Below are 16,758 nucleotides of genomic sequence, written 5' to 3'. Positions count from 1 at the left end.
CACCTGTCTGATCTTTGATTTCTTCATCTAGCCTTTCATAGGGCTTAGAGGAGGATCAAAATGTAAAGCGCTGTGCCTGTCACATGGCCTGCTTATGGAAATGCCAGCTGTCATCTATGCTTACACTATCACCTAGCTTCATGCAGCATGAATATATATATCTTCCTGCTACTGCCCAACCTTCAAAACCATTTGAGCCCCGACAGCTGCAATGCAGGCAGGTGGTTAGACACAAGGAAGGACTGGCAATTTAAAGTCAGAAAACTTTTGGCTACAGATATGCAAGTACCCATTCCCTAGATTCAGATGTGAGGATCATAGGTTTCCATCACAACTCCATAGACCCTGGAAATCTCAGGAGCCAGAACAATGTGCTAATATTGAAAGGAGGCATTGACATGTTTTGGTTTGGCAAAGCCAGTGAAAACCATCAGTGTAGGTTGGGATGGTATCATTCAAACTCTAAAACCATGGAGCTAACAACATGCAGCCGCCAGACTGGGGCATTCCACCCACATCGGTGATTAAGTTCCCAACTCAGATCTTCTCTTCTAATGAATATAAATGAGGGGAGACTGCAGGGAAGGGCTGGTAAGGAGATGGCAGCCATTTACTTCCCTCCATGGGGTGTCAGACAGAACCCTAGATGCAAGGATGGACACATCCCAATATGGGTGGGTGGTTTTGGTAGGCAGGTTTGTGGTTTTAAGAAGCCAACAATCTTCTGGGCAGTGGATAATACGCCTTTAATCCCAGCATTCGGAGGGGGGGGGGCAGAGACAGGGGAATCTCTGAGTTCAAGGCTAGCTTGGTCTGTAGAGTTCCAGAACAGCCAGAGCTACACAGACAAACCCTGTTTCAGAAACAAAAATAGAAGTAGGAGGAACTGGAGGAGAAGGGAGAGGAGGAGGAGGAAGAGGAAAAAGAAGGAAGAAGAAGAAAAAGAAGAGGAAGAGAAGGAAGAGAATGAGGAAGAGGAAGAAAAAGAAAAAGGATGAGGGAGGAGGAGGAGGAAGGAGAGGAGAAGGAGAAAAAGAGGAGGAGGAGGAACAGCCTCCCCACGAATTTTGGATTTTAAATGTAGGCCATTAATTTTAAAATGCCAAACCACTGGCCAAACCAACGGAGATGCCGACTCAGGCTCCATGTGCCATTCTGAACACCAGGGGGCGACCTTGGCATGGATGAATGTTTACACAGGGTTCCACCTAGCACATTCCAAGGAGACTAAAAAATCCATAAACCTCAACTCGAACAGTTATGCCCCTCCACCCTCCCCACTCCCTCTCTTCCTCTTCACCCCCTCTCTCTTTTCTTCCATTCTCCCTCCCCTTCCTCTCCCTTTCCCTCACTTGGACACGAGCATACAGAGAAACTTTTTTTAAAAGTTGTAATAAAAAGTTTAGGTTGTAGCTGAGCACTGGCGAGGCTGAAGTAGGAGGGGAGTTAATCTGAAGCCAACCTGGGTCACATAACAGGTTCTAAGACAGCCTGGGCTACATATCGAGGTAACTTCAACATGAAAAAGTTGAAATACAGGCTGGAGAGATGGCTCAGCGGTTAAAAGCACTGACTGCTCTTCCAGAGGTCCTGAGTTCAAATCCCAGCAACCACATGGTGGCCCACAGCCATCTATAATGAGATCTGGGGTCATCTTCTGGCCTGCAGGCACACATGCAAACAGAAAGCTGTATGATGTATACATAATAAATAAATAAATATTTTTTTAAAAAAAGTTGAAATACATCTTGGATTGGGGATGTGGTCATGGTGTCTTTATAACAGAAAGTAACTAAGAAGAGACTTTAAGTGAGGTGTAATGAGGCATCCTAGTAGGAACACAGAAGACAATGGCAACGTGTATGTGTTACATATGTGTGGTCATACACACTCACACACACACACCATACACACTCTCACATTCTCTCTCTCTCTCACACACACACACACACACACAAACACACACACATACACACACAAACACACACACCCCATACACACTCACATTCTCTCTCTCTCACACACACACACACAAACACACACACACTCACACACACACACCATACACACTCTCACATTCTCTCTCTCACCCACACACACACACAAACACACACACTCACACACACACCATACACACACTCACACACACACACACCATACACACTCTCACATTCTCTCTCTCACCCACACACACACACCACACACACACTCACACACACACCATACACACTCTCACCTTCTCTCTTTCTCACACACACACACACAAACACACACACATACACCGTACACACCATACACACTCTCACATTCTCTCTCTCTCACACACACACACACCACACACATACACACACACACACCACACACATATACACACACACACCACACACATATACACACACACACACCACACACATATACACACACACACACCACATACATATACACACACACACGGGCCAGCGAGATAACTCAATGGATAAAAACTAAAGTCACCCGTTAAGGACAACCTCAACTGAGGAATTGTGTCTACTAGATAGGCCTATGGATATGTCTGTGGGGGCATCTTCTTGATTGCTAGCTGTGGTTTGAATAAGAATAGCCCCCCCATAGGTTCATTGTGGTGGTTTGAATAGGAATGGCTCCCATAGATTCATGTGTTTGAAAGTTTGGCCCATAGGGAGTGGCACTTTTAGGAGCTGTGGCCTTGCTGTAATATTTTGGCAAAGAATATAGCTGCTGTTTGCCCTTGTCCTAAAAATCCGCTGGGCACTAAATTGAAGAATTTTGATGAGTGGTGTTGGACGAGAATTCAAGACAGCCTAGGATTGGCTGTTCACATGGTTATGAGTAATCACTCTTACGTATATAATCTCACTCTAACGAAAAGCTGAGCAAGGAAAAACGTACAGTTTGAGGAAGGGGTATTGGGGGGAGGGGCACCAGGAAGTGTAATGGAGCTATGTCCTTGTGTTCAAGGAAATAAAAAGTTTACAGAAAAGCCCAAGTGGTATAAAGGGAGTGGTGCCCTCAGGACAGGACCCCACACCCAGCTAAGCTTCTAACTTATAAAAAGGAATTAAAGGAAAGCTCAAACAGTCAAAGAAACCATAACAGAAATGGAGACAACTGTAATGGAATGAGGCGGCCAGGTTCCCCACCAAGCAGCAAAACTGGGCAGCTTTGGTCACATGGTTCTGGCTTTAGAGTCAAGGATAGAAGAAAGGGGATGTATGATCTCCCTCTGTGGCTAAGGAAAGCCACTGTAGCCAGGCATGTGTCAGGGGTGCCCCTGCAGGGAGGCCCCGAGAGGCCATAGTATAAAGCAATGAAGGTGAAGCCCGGATTTCACCAGAGACCCCAGGATATTGGAGACATTGGAGTTGTAGGATGCCTGCCAAGGAGCCCTACAGATAGGGAGTAGAACAAGAGAAAGAAGGGTGTTGCACACAACTAAGCTGAAAGGAGTTGGAGATCTGAACACCTTTGACATGAGACAAGGAGATACAGAGTCTGGAGTTTGCCCAGCTGGTTTTCAACCTTGCTTTGATCCAGTATTTCCTCACTGTGCTGTTCCCTTTCCTCCCTTTTGAAATGGTGATGTATATTTTCTGTGTCACCATATACTGCACATGATCTGGTTTTTTATTTTGATTTTACGGGGGCTTACAGTTTAAGGCAATTCCAGGAGCTCTCAGAAGAGACTCTGAACTTTACAGTGGTCTTGGGGCTGAAAGACCCATGTGGACTGAATACATTTTTTACAGGATGATATGGCTACACTTCTATTTTGGCCAGGGAGTGGAATGTGCTGGTTTGAATAAAAATGCCCCCCATAAGTTCACGTAATTGTGTGTTTGCTGTTGAATAACTGTTTGTAAGGATTAGGAGATATGGCCTAGCACATACAAAGTCCTGGTCCCCTCCTGATCCTATAACCTGCCCAGGGTAACTCACTCGATAACCCCAGCACTCATTGGCTGGAGGAAAGAGGATTGGAAGTTTAAGACCAGCTTTGCATGAAGTTTGACTGTAGAAGATCCTGTCTCAAAAAATAAAGTCATAAAATCATAAAACTCAGAGATGGCTATCTATGGATAACTTGCTGGATTCCCTTCCTGAGCAATCTAATAGCGTGGTGTGCATTATTCTGTAATTTTTTTTTCATACACTCAGAGTTCTGGTCAAATTTATGGCAATGGAATTCAGCAAGCCCCATCCCCCGGACACGTCTCCTACAGCTCCACCACAGCTAAAGCCATTTGTCAGTCTCCTGAAGTCATCCACAGCCACTCTTGCCTGTGCTTCCTTGACTCAGTGGGAAGCCAAACCCTTCCTGTGGGCTTTCGAAGCTCTGCCCCTGCTTCAGAAACACGAGAAGAGCCGAGAGCCCTCTTACCGACTTCTGCTGCTCAAACATGAGTTTTTTATAGAAGAGATGGAACTGTTCAAAACTGAGCTCATCTTTCTGGGCGCCAATTTCCTGTAAGCATAAGTAACAAAGGTGGTCACACACGGCCGAGTGTTCATCGTCACACCTCCACCCTCCAAAACGGAATGGCTGGAGTCAACCGGAAGTCCTCCGAAGTCAGCCATTCCTTAGTCTCCCGCCTGGGAGAACACACAGGGTACCCACCCTTGAGCCCCAGGGAATCCCAGGAGGGAAGAGTCTTGACCAGGTTTCTAAGAGCCACAGGGATGACTGTTCCTTTTTGGGGTGAAAGATACTTTTTTTTTTTTTTTGGATTGCCAAATTTCAAGTACACATTCCTGATTAATGTGTTAAGGCCAAAATAAATAAATAAATAGACATGAGAAAAAAAATATATACAGAGAGAGAGAGAGAATTCCAAGACTCTCAGAAGAGACTTTGGACTTTACATCAGTCTTGGGGCCGAATGAACATGGAAACTTTTGAAGTTGGACTAAATTCATTTTGCATGATGAAATGGCTACCTGCCTATTTTGGCCAGGGAGTGGACATGGATGTATATAATCTATATGATGTATGTGACATATATATTATGTGTGTGATGTATGTGATGTATATGAAGTATATGATGTATATGTATGTACATGTATGTATAAAAGAGAAAGAGAGAACCACACAGGGATAAGTAATAACATTTTCCTCTTCTCCCTCTCAGTCTCTCATGCCTGCTTTCTGTCTTGATGAGGGGAGCATGAAGGGATGGTCCATGAGGGGGATGGGCAGGTCCAAGAATGGCACAGTCAGGACCAGCACGGGTCTGCTGTCCCAGGGTCTCACTACTACTCCGAGGAATGACGTTGTTCAGCAGGGAGAATCCCACGAATGGCATTAACAGGACTAGGTGAGCCTCCTATGGGGGGGGTCCCCGGATCACGTGTTCATTTCCCCGACAGCATCTCTCTGTGGGAAAGAGGTGCCTTCCTTGCCTCCATCCATCCTTGCCCTCCCTGCATCCCATCATTCCTGGGACAGAGAGACTTTGCTGGCTGCCCCACCCACAGCTCAAGAACACAGCCTACTTCAGTGATGGGGGAAGAGAGGACAACAGTTAGGAAAATGAGCAAGAGGACAAATGTGGGCAGATGTCCCTGGTACCCTCTCAAAAGGCACCTGCCACAGTAATTTACAAAGGACCCGTGTGCTCCTGTGACTAAGGTGAACGGCTACAGGAAGGCCCAGGGAATGCTGAAAGGCAGATGGGTTGAGACGAATCTGCACAGATGTTCCAAGTCACACAGTCCAGCCACATATTGTTCACTTGCTCCATCCTCAGAAAGTCCTCCAGTAGTGACAAGGTTCCTCTGGATGGACACAGCCCTGGGCCAGCATGGGTTCCTGAGAGAGGCACTAAGCAAGCCTAACTTCATGTCCCCCAGCTGAAGCGCCATACTTACCACCAGCTTGTCCTTGAGGAACTTGATGCCGCTCACTTTGAAGTTGACCAGGGGCAAGATGGTCTTCAGCTCCCGGAGGCTGATGCTGCAAAGGAGGAGATCTCGGTTCTATCAGCCTCAGGGGCCAGAGAGGGGGGCTTTGCACAACTCTACCAACACCCGCCTCGGCACCCCTCTGTGAGAAAACCAACTAGAAGAAACAAGACCCTTGGGGACAGAGGAGAGGGACAACCTAATGATGGAGGCTGGTCCCTACCCCTCGGTGATGGTGGTAGACGTGGGTCACATGGGAGACGGCTCTGGAAGCGAGTGCTGTGGGAGACCCAATATGGGCACAACACTGTGAGCATCAGGCACCCGGAGAGTCTCGGAAACAAACTCACGTGGTTTCAAAGCAAAGTGAGCCGGAGAGGGGCAGATGGGAAGGCAGGTGGTACCTGCTATGGGACAGGCAGCTTGGTGTCACCGAAGCCATGGCACATCTCCACACTACTCCCATCTAACATTACACACACACAGAGCACCAAGCTCTGGCCTCGGGGTTCAGACTGGGTGGAGGCTGCAACTGGGAGTCGAGTGGACAGTGGTAGCCTAGATCCTAACCAAATCCCACAACAGCCGGAATACCAATCAGAACTTTCCAGGAGTTGCTCCTGGGCTTCTAGAAGCTTTTAGTGAAGAGGAGAGTACGACTTGGGGTTGGGGATCTGCTCCCTGAAGTCTAGCTACATACTCCCCAGTTTCAAAAGCCTCATAAGGCAGCCCCTTAGGGCCATCTCAACCTCCATGGAGGAAACTGAAGCTCAGAGGGACCAGCTGTGTGAGCAATGTTAGATTAGGCTCACTGAAGCCCAGGCCACCCAGAATGACCACATCCAAAGACCTTCAGGACAGGACACCAGATATGAGGGTGCCGGATGGGTCATGGGTAAGAGACTCGTTCGGGTCCTTCTGGCCAGAGATCCAAGCTTCCAGCAGAATTAGAGAGGGCTGCATGCTCGAGAACAACAGGTATAGGCAGAAATACACCCATGTCTTCACACTATCAACTTGGCATCTTCAGAGAAGAGCCACATGTGTGAGTCCACATACTACAGCAGCCACTTCCAGCCTTCTTCACACACACACACACACACACACACACACACACACACACACACACACACACAACGCCCAGAGCTCCTGTGGAGGCCCTTGTGCTTATAGACAGGCACTAGGGAATCCGGGAGTATTAAACTCATGGGGTAGTCCCTTCAAGAGATGTATATCCTGGTTTCCGCCCACAAGGCTGGAAATGATAATAACCTGGTGACCTCAGACCTGGCTTCCCGGACTCTTAGGTTTCTCTTAAGGGCCCCAGACTCTTAGGGCCATCCTCCCAAGGCCCTTGTCTTCATCATTGTCTCTCAATCTATTAAATCCCTCTCTATGGAGGGGCTGCATAGACTTTACAAAGAAGTTTTAATGCAGTCATGCCTTAAGCTTTATTGTACACACAGGATTGAGCTGATTTTCACCCAAGAATCTTTTTCTTTTCCCAAATCGTGCTGTACTTAAATGTGCCTAAAAGAAACTGCCCAGTATCAGACATACTCGAAGCTTGAACCAACACTGCCTTCTGAGTTGTGCTGAACTGGACTTCCTACTTGACTCACACAGATCAGTACTCTGCTGGCTGTGGTATCTGCAGGGGCACCCACGGCTCCCAACACCCGGCCAAGAGGTCTGACTGTGCAGAGACGCTAGCAGACTACAGAAGGGCCTCGGAGGGTGACATTCCTCTCAGCCAGAGCAGGATGAAGATACATCCAGCAGGTATCACATGGAAAGACGAGAAGAGAAAGATCAAAACGTGGGGGTGAAGGAAGAAGTCAGAGGCTCCAGGAGCCCAGGCTGCACCAATAAAGGAAATGCTCACATCTGGAAACAGAGTGAGGAGGGAACTCAGGAACCTATGCAGCTGCTGGGGGACTGAGTAACGGTATTGCCACAGACAGCAGGAGCACCTGAGTCGCTGGCCCCATGCACTCCAACCCAGCACCCAACCGAAGGCACCACTTTAGACCACAGAAGCAGGAACCAAAGGGCCATTTCAGGTTCTTCATGATAGGAACAACTGAATTCCCTCCCTGAACTCTTTCCTCACTCCCATCTCTGGGAACACACACCCAACAGAAGCACTCCCCAGCAGCTGGAGGGAAGGAAGTCAGCTCTTAGCTGCACCTGCCTTGTGAGATGGCAAGAATGCTTTGCTCACAGACCCATCCCATGTCAGGGGCCCTCAGTACCCAGTGACAGATCCAAGCATAGAAAGCGGATTTGACTCTCTGGACCATGATTCCAGAGAGCTGGGAGGCAGTGTTTGAACTCCCCCAGGAGCAGAGTGCTGCCTGAATTTCCTGAAACTCTTCATAGCTCCTAGCATTGGCTTCCTGGATACAAACCAGGAACTCAGATAACATCCTAGGGCTCAAGCAGAAACCATGGTGGTCTCTTTTTGGGAATTACATCAAAAAAAAAAAACCTCCTCCCAAGGGGCAGCCGACACCCCTCTTTCATGCAGACATCATCAACCAATCACCATAAAGTCTAGCTGAGTCCCTAGAGGAGCCCCTGAAGCCTGCCTGCTTTAAAAAAAAAAAAAAAAGCCCTCTCTCACCCACAGCTATTTAGAATAACAATAAATATTTAATGTGGAATGTTTTCTGTAAGCCAGGTCCTATCTAGGCACTTTGCAATGTGACCTCACTGAATTGCACAACAGAATCCAGCCAGGATACAAGGTGAAGGGAAACATCATGGCTGTCCATGGATAGGGAAACTGAGGAAGAATAACCGATTTCCCCAAATACCACACAAGCAGTGTTACAGCTTCTATACTGTCTGTTTAGTCCATCTGTCTGTCTGTCTGCCCCTTTCTTTCTCCTGTTCCTCTGTGTGTGTGTGTGTGTGTGTGTGTGTGTGTGTGTGTGTGTGCACCCACACGCACAGGCACATGTCTATGCATGCCTGTGTGTACACGTTTGTGTATCCACATGAACAAGTGTGTGCATGCATGTGTGTGCATGTGTGTGTGCTTGTGTGTGCATGCATGTGTGTGTATGTGTGTGTTTTGAGGGCAAAGATGACAGGCATGTGCCTTCAAACATGGCTAACCTCACAGAACTTTCTAGAGTCATGCCAATGTTCTCTATTTGTGCTGGTCAGCACCCCAGCAGCCAACCATACACAACTACCTTAATGGAGGAACTGGGTCACGCACTGTATCTGCCAATGGCTCATGTCCTCAGCAACCCCTACATTCCCTGAGAAGATCAAGGGCTTCTTGAAGCTGTTTGGGGACCCAAGGACTAGTCAAAATGCAAGTTCTTCAGGTCTGGACTCTGCAGAGGAGGAGGAAGAGGGCTGGTTCAGCATGCCTTAGAGGGATTGAGAACTCCTTTCCCTTGAGAACTTACTTCACAACCCTGGCTACACATTGAAACACTGTCTCAAAAGGGGGAGTTGGGGCTGGAGAAGTTACACTGTCTACTCTTTCAGAAGACCCGAGTTCCATTCCACACACCCACATGGCAGCTCACAGCCATACCTAACTCCAGTTCACAGTTCCCTTGAGCACCAGATAACACACACACTACGCACACATACATGCAAATACATACTCATACACATAAAATAAACCACTTTTTAGAAAAAAAAAATCCTATACCCAAAATGATGGCGAGTGCAACGGAATCTGCACAGGTGTGGCTTCGGTTATCAACCACTCGAAACCTATTTGCATCCAGGAGCTCTCCCCTGTCTCCCACCCCTCCCACATCGCTGCAGACCCAAGAGTCTTCCTTAGTTCCCTGTGGAGCCTAACAAGGAAGTCTGTTCTGCTTATGCAAATTCAGTGGTATAACCCAGAGGGCAGGGATGGAGGGAAAGGGTGTTGGTAAGGATGAGGAAGAAACAAACCATCTGTGCTCTGCTGAGGGGGGCTGTGTGAGAACACCACCATTATGGAAAACAGCACAGGAGAGCCTCAGAAGGTTAGCCAGTCTCCACTGCTCCAACGTGAAGGGCGGGACCCCCAGCAGGCGTTTCTACCCGTGGGTGTACCCTGAGTCACAATGGCAGGAGCCCAAGAGAGAACAAGCTTCGGAGCATTATTCAGCCTCAAAAAAGGATGTGGTTCTGCTACTCCAGAGACGGAGGCAGGAGGATGACAAGTCCAAGGCTTGCTGCCTAGACAGCCGCGTGAGACCCTGGCTCTCAAAAGAAAAAGTAAAAAGGAGGCTTCAAGAAGGGTGTAGCTCCACGGTACAGTGCTTGCCTACAGCCGGGGTTAAGCCCTTTGAGAGCCTTACTCCAAGTGAAATCAGCAAGAGTGTAAGGGACAATGACTTATGATCCCATTTACAGGAGGCACTGAGGGTGGCCAAGACAAACACAGCAGTGGCTTCCAGGACCCCAGGAGGGAGGTATTAACTTACAGTGATTCTGCTAGGCTCCTCCCAGGGACCTAGCAACAGCTTATGTCATCATCTGCCAAAAAGGACTGCTTGGACACTCCAGTTCTTTGTCAGTTTGTCTGTCTGCCTACCTGCCTGCCTGCCTGTCTGTGTGTCCATTTGTCCACCCATCTCTCTCTCTCTCTCTCTCTCTCTCTCTCTCTCTCTCTCTCTCTCTCTCTCTCTCTCTGTGTGTGTGTGTGTCTCTCTCTCTGTCTCTCTCTCTCTGTCTCTCTCTCTGTCTCTCTGTCTCTCTCTCTGTCTCTCTCTGTGTGTGTGTGTGTGTATTCCTATGTGTTCTTCCCCCCTTTCTCCCCTCTCTGTTCCCTACCCCCCTATCCCCCCACCCTGTACCCTCATGGCTCTGCTCTGGTCTGTCTGCCTCTACCCCTTCTCCAGGTCCTCACTCCCCTCCCTTCCCCCAAATAAACCTCCCTTATAACAGGTTTGTCACATGGAGTGGTTTCTCGGCAGGGTACCTTGGCATGGGCCGGCCAGGTACCCCCACATTATATTTCATAATGGGGCACGAGAGGGGAGGTTGTGGAGTCATGGTTTAATGAGGACTGTGTCCATGAGATGGAACTCAGGAGATAGAACAGAGCAAGAATTGCACAATTTAGGAACACAGAACTGTGCACTTGAAACTCGTACCAGGTAAGTGTGATGCTATACAAACCTTACCATCATTTTAAATTCTTTTCTTTCTAATTGCAATGTTATTGGCTAGGGTAAGAAACAATGTCTGCACTAGAAATGTGTGTGTGTGTGTGTGTGTGTGTGTGTGTGTGTGTGTGTGTGTGTGTGTGTGTGTGTATTTTTTTTTTAAAGAAATGAAGCAAACCAAGGTAGCAAACCATCATCTCAGCATGCTGGGTTGCTTTAGGCAAGTGACTAGATTTCTCTGGGCCTCAGTGTCTTTACATGTAAAATGGGTGCCTAGCTCAGTGGTTGGCTGGGAGCATTTGGTAGGCATGTAATGGGCCTCATACAGTGACTGTTACCAAGCAAGTCTCTTCCACAAAAGCTGCTACCGTTTTGCCCTAGGAGAAGTTAGAAGCTGGACAGGGCTTGAGCCAAGGAAAACACCTGGGGTTTCGGGCTCTGCCTGAGCTGGGCCAGTCCATTCTTGCCTTTGGCAGCTCCTGTTTTCCTCTGGGAAACAGGCTTAGTCAGAGTCTGTGGGAGACAGGAAAGGGAGGGAAACTGGCCCAGCATCCCTTTCTGGAGCACTCTGGTCAAAGTTCTTTTTGAAGAATCCCTGAAGCCTCCCAGAGAAGGGGAGATTCTCAGTGCTGACAAGCAGAAGGGCCAGCTGGGAGGGAGCTAGGAGAGGAGATGGGTAGAGAGACACCTCCAGAAACAGTTCCCCTCTTGGCTAAAGGGAAGATGGGTTTCTAGACAGGATTTGAAGAATCCATCCCCAACAAGGGGTGGGCACACATCTCTGCTCCGTGCAAGAGACAGAAGTAGACAACTCCACCGCCATGGAGACAGTGGTGACCAGAGTGACCCCTTCTGTTACCCTGAGCCAGTCTGCACAATGAGCAGAGTCTCCGAGAAGACAATGCCCTAAGACCTCACTATGTAAAGCCCACAACACCCAACTAGACCAACCCTGGTGACACCAGAGGGCTGCCGGGGGATGATGGATGGAAGGGAGAGGTAGAGGGGAGAAAGTATGTGACTAGAGGTCACGAATGCCCCAGCTGGGTACAATAAACAAGACGGAGATGAACAAGAAACAAGAGGCAGATGGAAATGCCAGACACCGTCACCTTCATGACGCAGAGACAAAATGGGGAAGCTGGCGTCCTTTAGTTTTATCTCAAATATGAAAATCAAAAGGAAAGGAAAGAAAAAGAAGCTAGTTAGATAGATGGTTGGTTGGTTGGTTGGTTGGTTGGTTAGTTGAGGTAGGGTCTCAGATGGCTCTAGATGGCTTCCAATTCTCTGTAGCAGGCAATGACCTTGAACTTCTGACCTTCTTGCTTCAGCCTCCTGAGAGCTAGAGCAACAACCATTCTGCACCTCCACCCTTGCCGGGACGGAAGCCAGGGCTGCATGCATGCTAGGCAAGCGCTCTACCAGATAAGCCATAGTCAGGTCTCAAAATAAACCTTTTTTAAACAAAAGGTCAAATGTGAGACGAAAGCTAGACAAGGATTATCAAGAGTTAACCCTGTCCGGCTGCCAAGTTCTCCACAACTCCACACAGGGTGATGTTTGCTTGTTTGTCTGTGGGGATTTTTTTTTCAAAGATTTATTTACTTTATTTTATGTGTATGAGTGTTTTACTTGCATATATGTATGCATATATGTATGTATGTATGTGGTGCCTATGGATTTCAGAAGAGGGCATTGGATTCCTTTGGAACTAGAGTTACACACGGTCATCAGCCACCATGTGGTGCTGAGAATCAAACTCAAGTCCCCTTGCAAGACTGAAGATTGCTCTTACCTGTGGAGCCATCTCTCCAGCCCCAGGGTGACTTTTATCATTTCATTATTAATTAGAGGAAGGAAATAAAAGGATGGCCTGTTACCAATTCAGAAAGAAATGCAAATTTAAACAAAAGATGCTAGGCCTCTCATCCTCCAGACTAACAAAGGACAAAGACCGGTGCGGCAGAGAGAGTGGGCCTGTCAGCACTCAGCGCCACAGCTAGAAACCTACCTTGCCACCATCTTTGCCACCACACACCAAGAGCTGACCAGGCAACTACGGATGCCCCTGACTAACATGTACAGGGCCCAAGTCCACACTCCAAGGTTGTCTTTCACAAAATCAGCATGAAATCGAAAGCCACTATATGTCTACCAATGGGGAAATAGTTCCCAGGTTAACGTTGCCTTTGCCTGAGGAAAAACCCAAGCTGAGGATCTGTTTTAAAAAAAAAAAATCCAGGCCTGGAGGTACAGGTCTCTCAGTCCAGCTATACAGGGGCCTGAGGCAGGAAGATTGGAAGTTCAAAGCCAGACAGGGCTACAGAGAGAGTTAGAGGCCATCCTGAATAATGCAGGGAGATTCTGTCTGGAAACAAAAAGAAGCTAGAGACGTTAGAACACTTGTCTAGACTCCACCAGGCTGTGGTCACGGCTCAGGGATAGAGCAAATGCCTAGCATGCAGAAGACCTAAGGGTCAATGCCAAGTGCAGAAAGAGGGGTAAGGGAGGGAGAGGAAGAGGAAAGAGGAATGGGGAGAAGGAGGGAGGAAGGCAAGGAGGGCGGAGGGAAAAAGTGACTAAAACACAGAATCCGACAGAGAGCCCTGTGTGCTGACGCAGTCCCATCCTCCAGAGACTATGAAACCCACAGAGGGCACATCACCACATCTTACCTCATCCCTGGCCAGAGCCACACCACTGTCACCAAACGAAGCTTGCCCCCTTAGAACCAGTCTTTCCCATCATACATTGCAGACACTGTGGTCACAATGTTTCCCGCTGGGTTCCCAGGTCATGGTAGGTGTTCCAGCCTTTGTGACAAGGCCCCAGTCCCCGTGTCAAATGATATCACCTCGGCAGCTGGACTGGAGCTATCCATCAGAAGTTTCATTCATGCAGAGGACTGGTCACCATCGACCCCAGAACCTGAGACCCTTTCTACCACAGATATGCGCTGATGCCTCACCCCCACCCCAAAACTAAAACAAGTACGTGTCACAATTCAAAGAAAACTGCCAATGGGCCTTACCTGTTTCTTCGGGTTTGATCTACTGAATAAATCTGTTTCCGCAGCCAACTGCAAAGAAAATTTGAAGCCAAAAATGAGGGGAAAGTCAGAAAATACTGCAAGTTCAAGAGCTCTAGGGAATGAGGGCGAAGTCCCCAAAGGGAGAAGAGGTCCCCAACATTCTCCTTAAGGCTGCGTGGGAACTAGAATCCACCTATGGCTGAAGACCCTGTCTGAGCCCTGAGGGTACGTCCATGAGCTAAAGTGAGCTCTCCATAAAGGACAACTCCCCATCACTAATTCCTAACCAGCTGAGAAGACAAAGTGGTACATTAAGGAAGGTTTTGGTCCATTGGGGGAGGGGCAATGACCCAACTCTGAATCCTATGCACACATCACACCAAACACATCATCATGGGGCGGCCACCTGCAGACTCAGCTTCAGTCCACTTTAATCCATCATTAAATTCTTTCAGGAGGAAGACCTAACCTTCACACATGCTTGCGTGCATAGATCTACACACAGATGATGACACACACACACCACCTAGAAACACATGTATGCACACATGCACTGGGAACATATGCACAGATACACAAATACATACTCATCTACACATAGGCATATACACATATAAATACATGCACATGATAGGCATAGAAGAATGTACATGAACAGATATTTATATGCTTGCAGATATACACAGGAAGATTCATATACACCTGGGCACGCACACATACTCCCATGGATACATCCACCTCAGCTTAAGTGCCCTGTTCATGCCAAGGGCGGAGGCGAAACACCAGGGAGAGAGGCTCTCATCTGGAATAGTGGAGAGTTCTTAGTCATTACCAGGCGCAGCTGCACACAAGGCACTGACGAACTCGGGGACTCAATGTGCCATTTTCTCCCTCTGGTCACATTCCCAAGGGCTCCAGAACAAGGGAAGACGATGACAGTGGGTTGTGTACCTCTCAATCATTGTGGGAGTGGATGCGTTCATCGCTTCCTGGTGTAAGATCTTCAAGCCAGAGAGCCACTTCACTGCATCCTCCTTTGAGTCGGCTGTAGACAGAATGGGGGTTGGGGGTGAATGCTGGGTGACTCTTGTTTCTGCTGGAGGATTGTGAATGGTAGCTCTACCTCTGAGCTCTATCCCGCTCACTCTTCAGCTTTTTAATGAACACAACCACTGGGATGGCCAGAAATCCCATTTCTAGATATGTGAGTTTATATGTTCTCACGTGTGTATATACATGTACATATGTGTTATGTGTACACTGTGTCATATGTATATGAATGTGCATAGTATGTGCATGTATGTTCTGTGTGCATGTGTGTGTACTGCAAAATGTGTGTTTTGTATGTATATCCATACACACACACACACACACACACACACGTGTATGGTGTGCAGAAGCATATGAGAGTCACATGCATGTTCATGTGTTTATTGCTATGTGAGTTCATGTGTGTGCTTATGCATGTGTGGTATGTGCATGCATATTGTGCTGAATATGCATTGTGTGCTATGTGTATATGTTATATACATGTTTACTGTGCTCATGAGTGTGTGTTGTATACAGGTATGTGTGCTGTGTTCATGCAGGCATGTGTTGTGCCCATATGTGCACGCATGTATTCCTGTGTGCAGCCACGCATGTGCAGACTATGGGCATACATGTTGTGCTGTGTGAATACATATAAATGTATGCCTATGTGTGCACATGCATATATGTGTGTGCTGTGTATACGTGTGTGCTGTTTGCATACATGCATGCTTGCATACTATATACATGCATGTATATGCTGTGTGCGTGCATCTATATGTGCCATGTCTATTCACGTCCATCCATATATGTATGTGCTCTGTGCCTGCATATGCACCCAAGGTCTTAGGACAGTCCATTCAGATGAGTGTTTTCTATGCAGCAACCACTGTAGGAAAACAAGTGACATGTTTGTCCAGCAGAGCCCAGCCTGCAGTGACCAAGTTAACTACCTTCATTCATCTCTCAGCTTAAGCCGGGGCAGACACATAACATACTTCTCACAACGTCCCAAGGAGAAAGCCACATCGCTCTCCCCAGTTCACAGCCATGCAAACTGCTGCTCAGAAAGGCTAAATACCATGCCCAAAGACACGAGCTAGAAAGCAGTAGGACTGGAACTCAAGACAAGGGTTTCCAGAATGTGCACCAGTGGGCATGAAGTGCGATCTTTCTCAGAAGGAGGAGGAGGAGGCAGCAGGGTGTCCAGACAAATGTGTACTCACTTGCCAGACTGAGAGTGCTGAGCACGAACTGGGTGCCGTAGAAGATGGTGAAGCAGCAGTCTGCCTTGTGACGGACAGCCTTGGCTCGCTCAAAGTCCTTGGAGTTCTTCCCTGGCCGGATTTCCTTTATTTCCATGATGTCCACTGAGAGAAAGCAAACACAGCCCATCAGAACCCCCAGTTCCCTGGAGAAGAGGGTACAGACTTGCCCTGCAGCCAGGCACCCCAGCACCTCAGTGCCAGAAGACAGCTTTGAGTCCATCTCTAGCCAGAGTCCCATCTGAGTTCAGGATCTGCTCCTATTGAGTGTGGACAGGAAACCAAAAGCTACCAGGCATCTGCCACCTCCAGTCGGCCCAGGAGGAAGGGTGCTACGGTGTGAACATTAAATGTGCCCCAACACTAATGCGTCAGAAGCTTGGACCGG

General features: G+C 48.0%; 1 protein-coding gene across 2 annotated transcripts in view; it reads right to left on the bottom strand.

The window, feature by feature from the left end:
• Positions 1-16,758, bottom strand: part of Plcg2 (phospholipase C, gamma 2) — a 136,489-nt gene that overhangs the window by 65,925 nt on the left and 53,806 nt on the right. For both annotated transcript variants that reach the window (NM_017168.1, XM_039097673.2), the window contains 5 exon segments: positions 4,397-4,480; positions 5,884-5,968; positions 14,077-14,124; positions 15,028-15,121; positions 16,332-16,475. In NM_017168.1, coding sequence (NP_058864.1) covers positions 4,397-4,480; positions 5,884-5,968; positions 14,077-14,124; positions 15,028-15,121; positions 16,332-16,475 — 455 coding nt within the window.

The sequence above is a fragment of the Rattus norvegicus genome, chromosome 19 (assembly GCF_036323735.1).
Source record: "Rattus norvegicus strain BN/NHsdMcwi chromosome 19, GRCr8, whole genome shotgun sequence".
In the NCBI taxonomy this organism is placed as follows: Eukaryota; Metazoa; Chordata; class Mammalia; order Rodentia; family Muridae; genus Rattus; species Rattus norvegicus.
The sequence above is the reverse complement of the archived record's forward strand: the minus strand, read 5'-3'. Positions and strand labels throughout refer to the sequence as shown.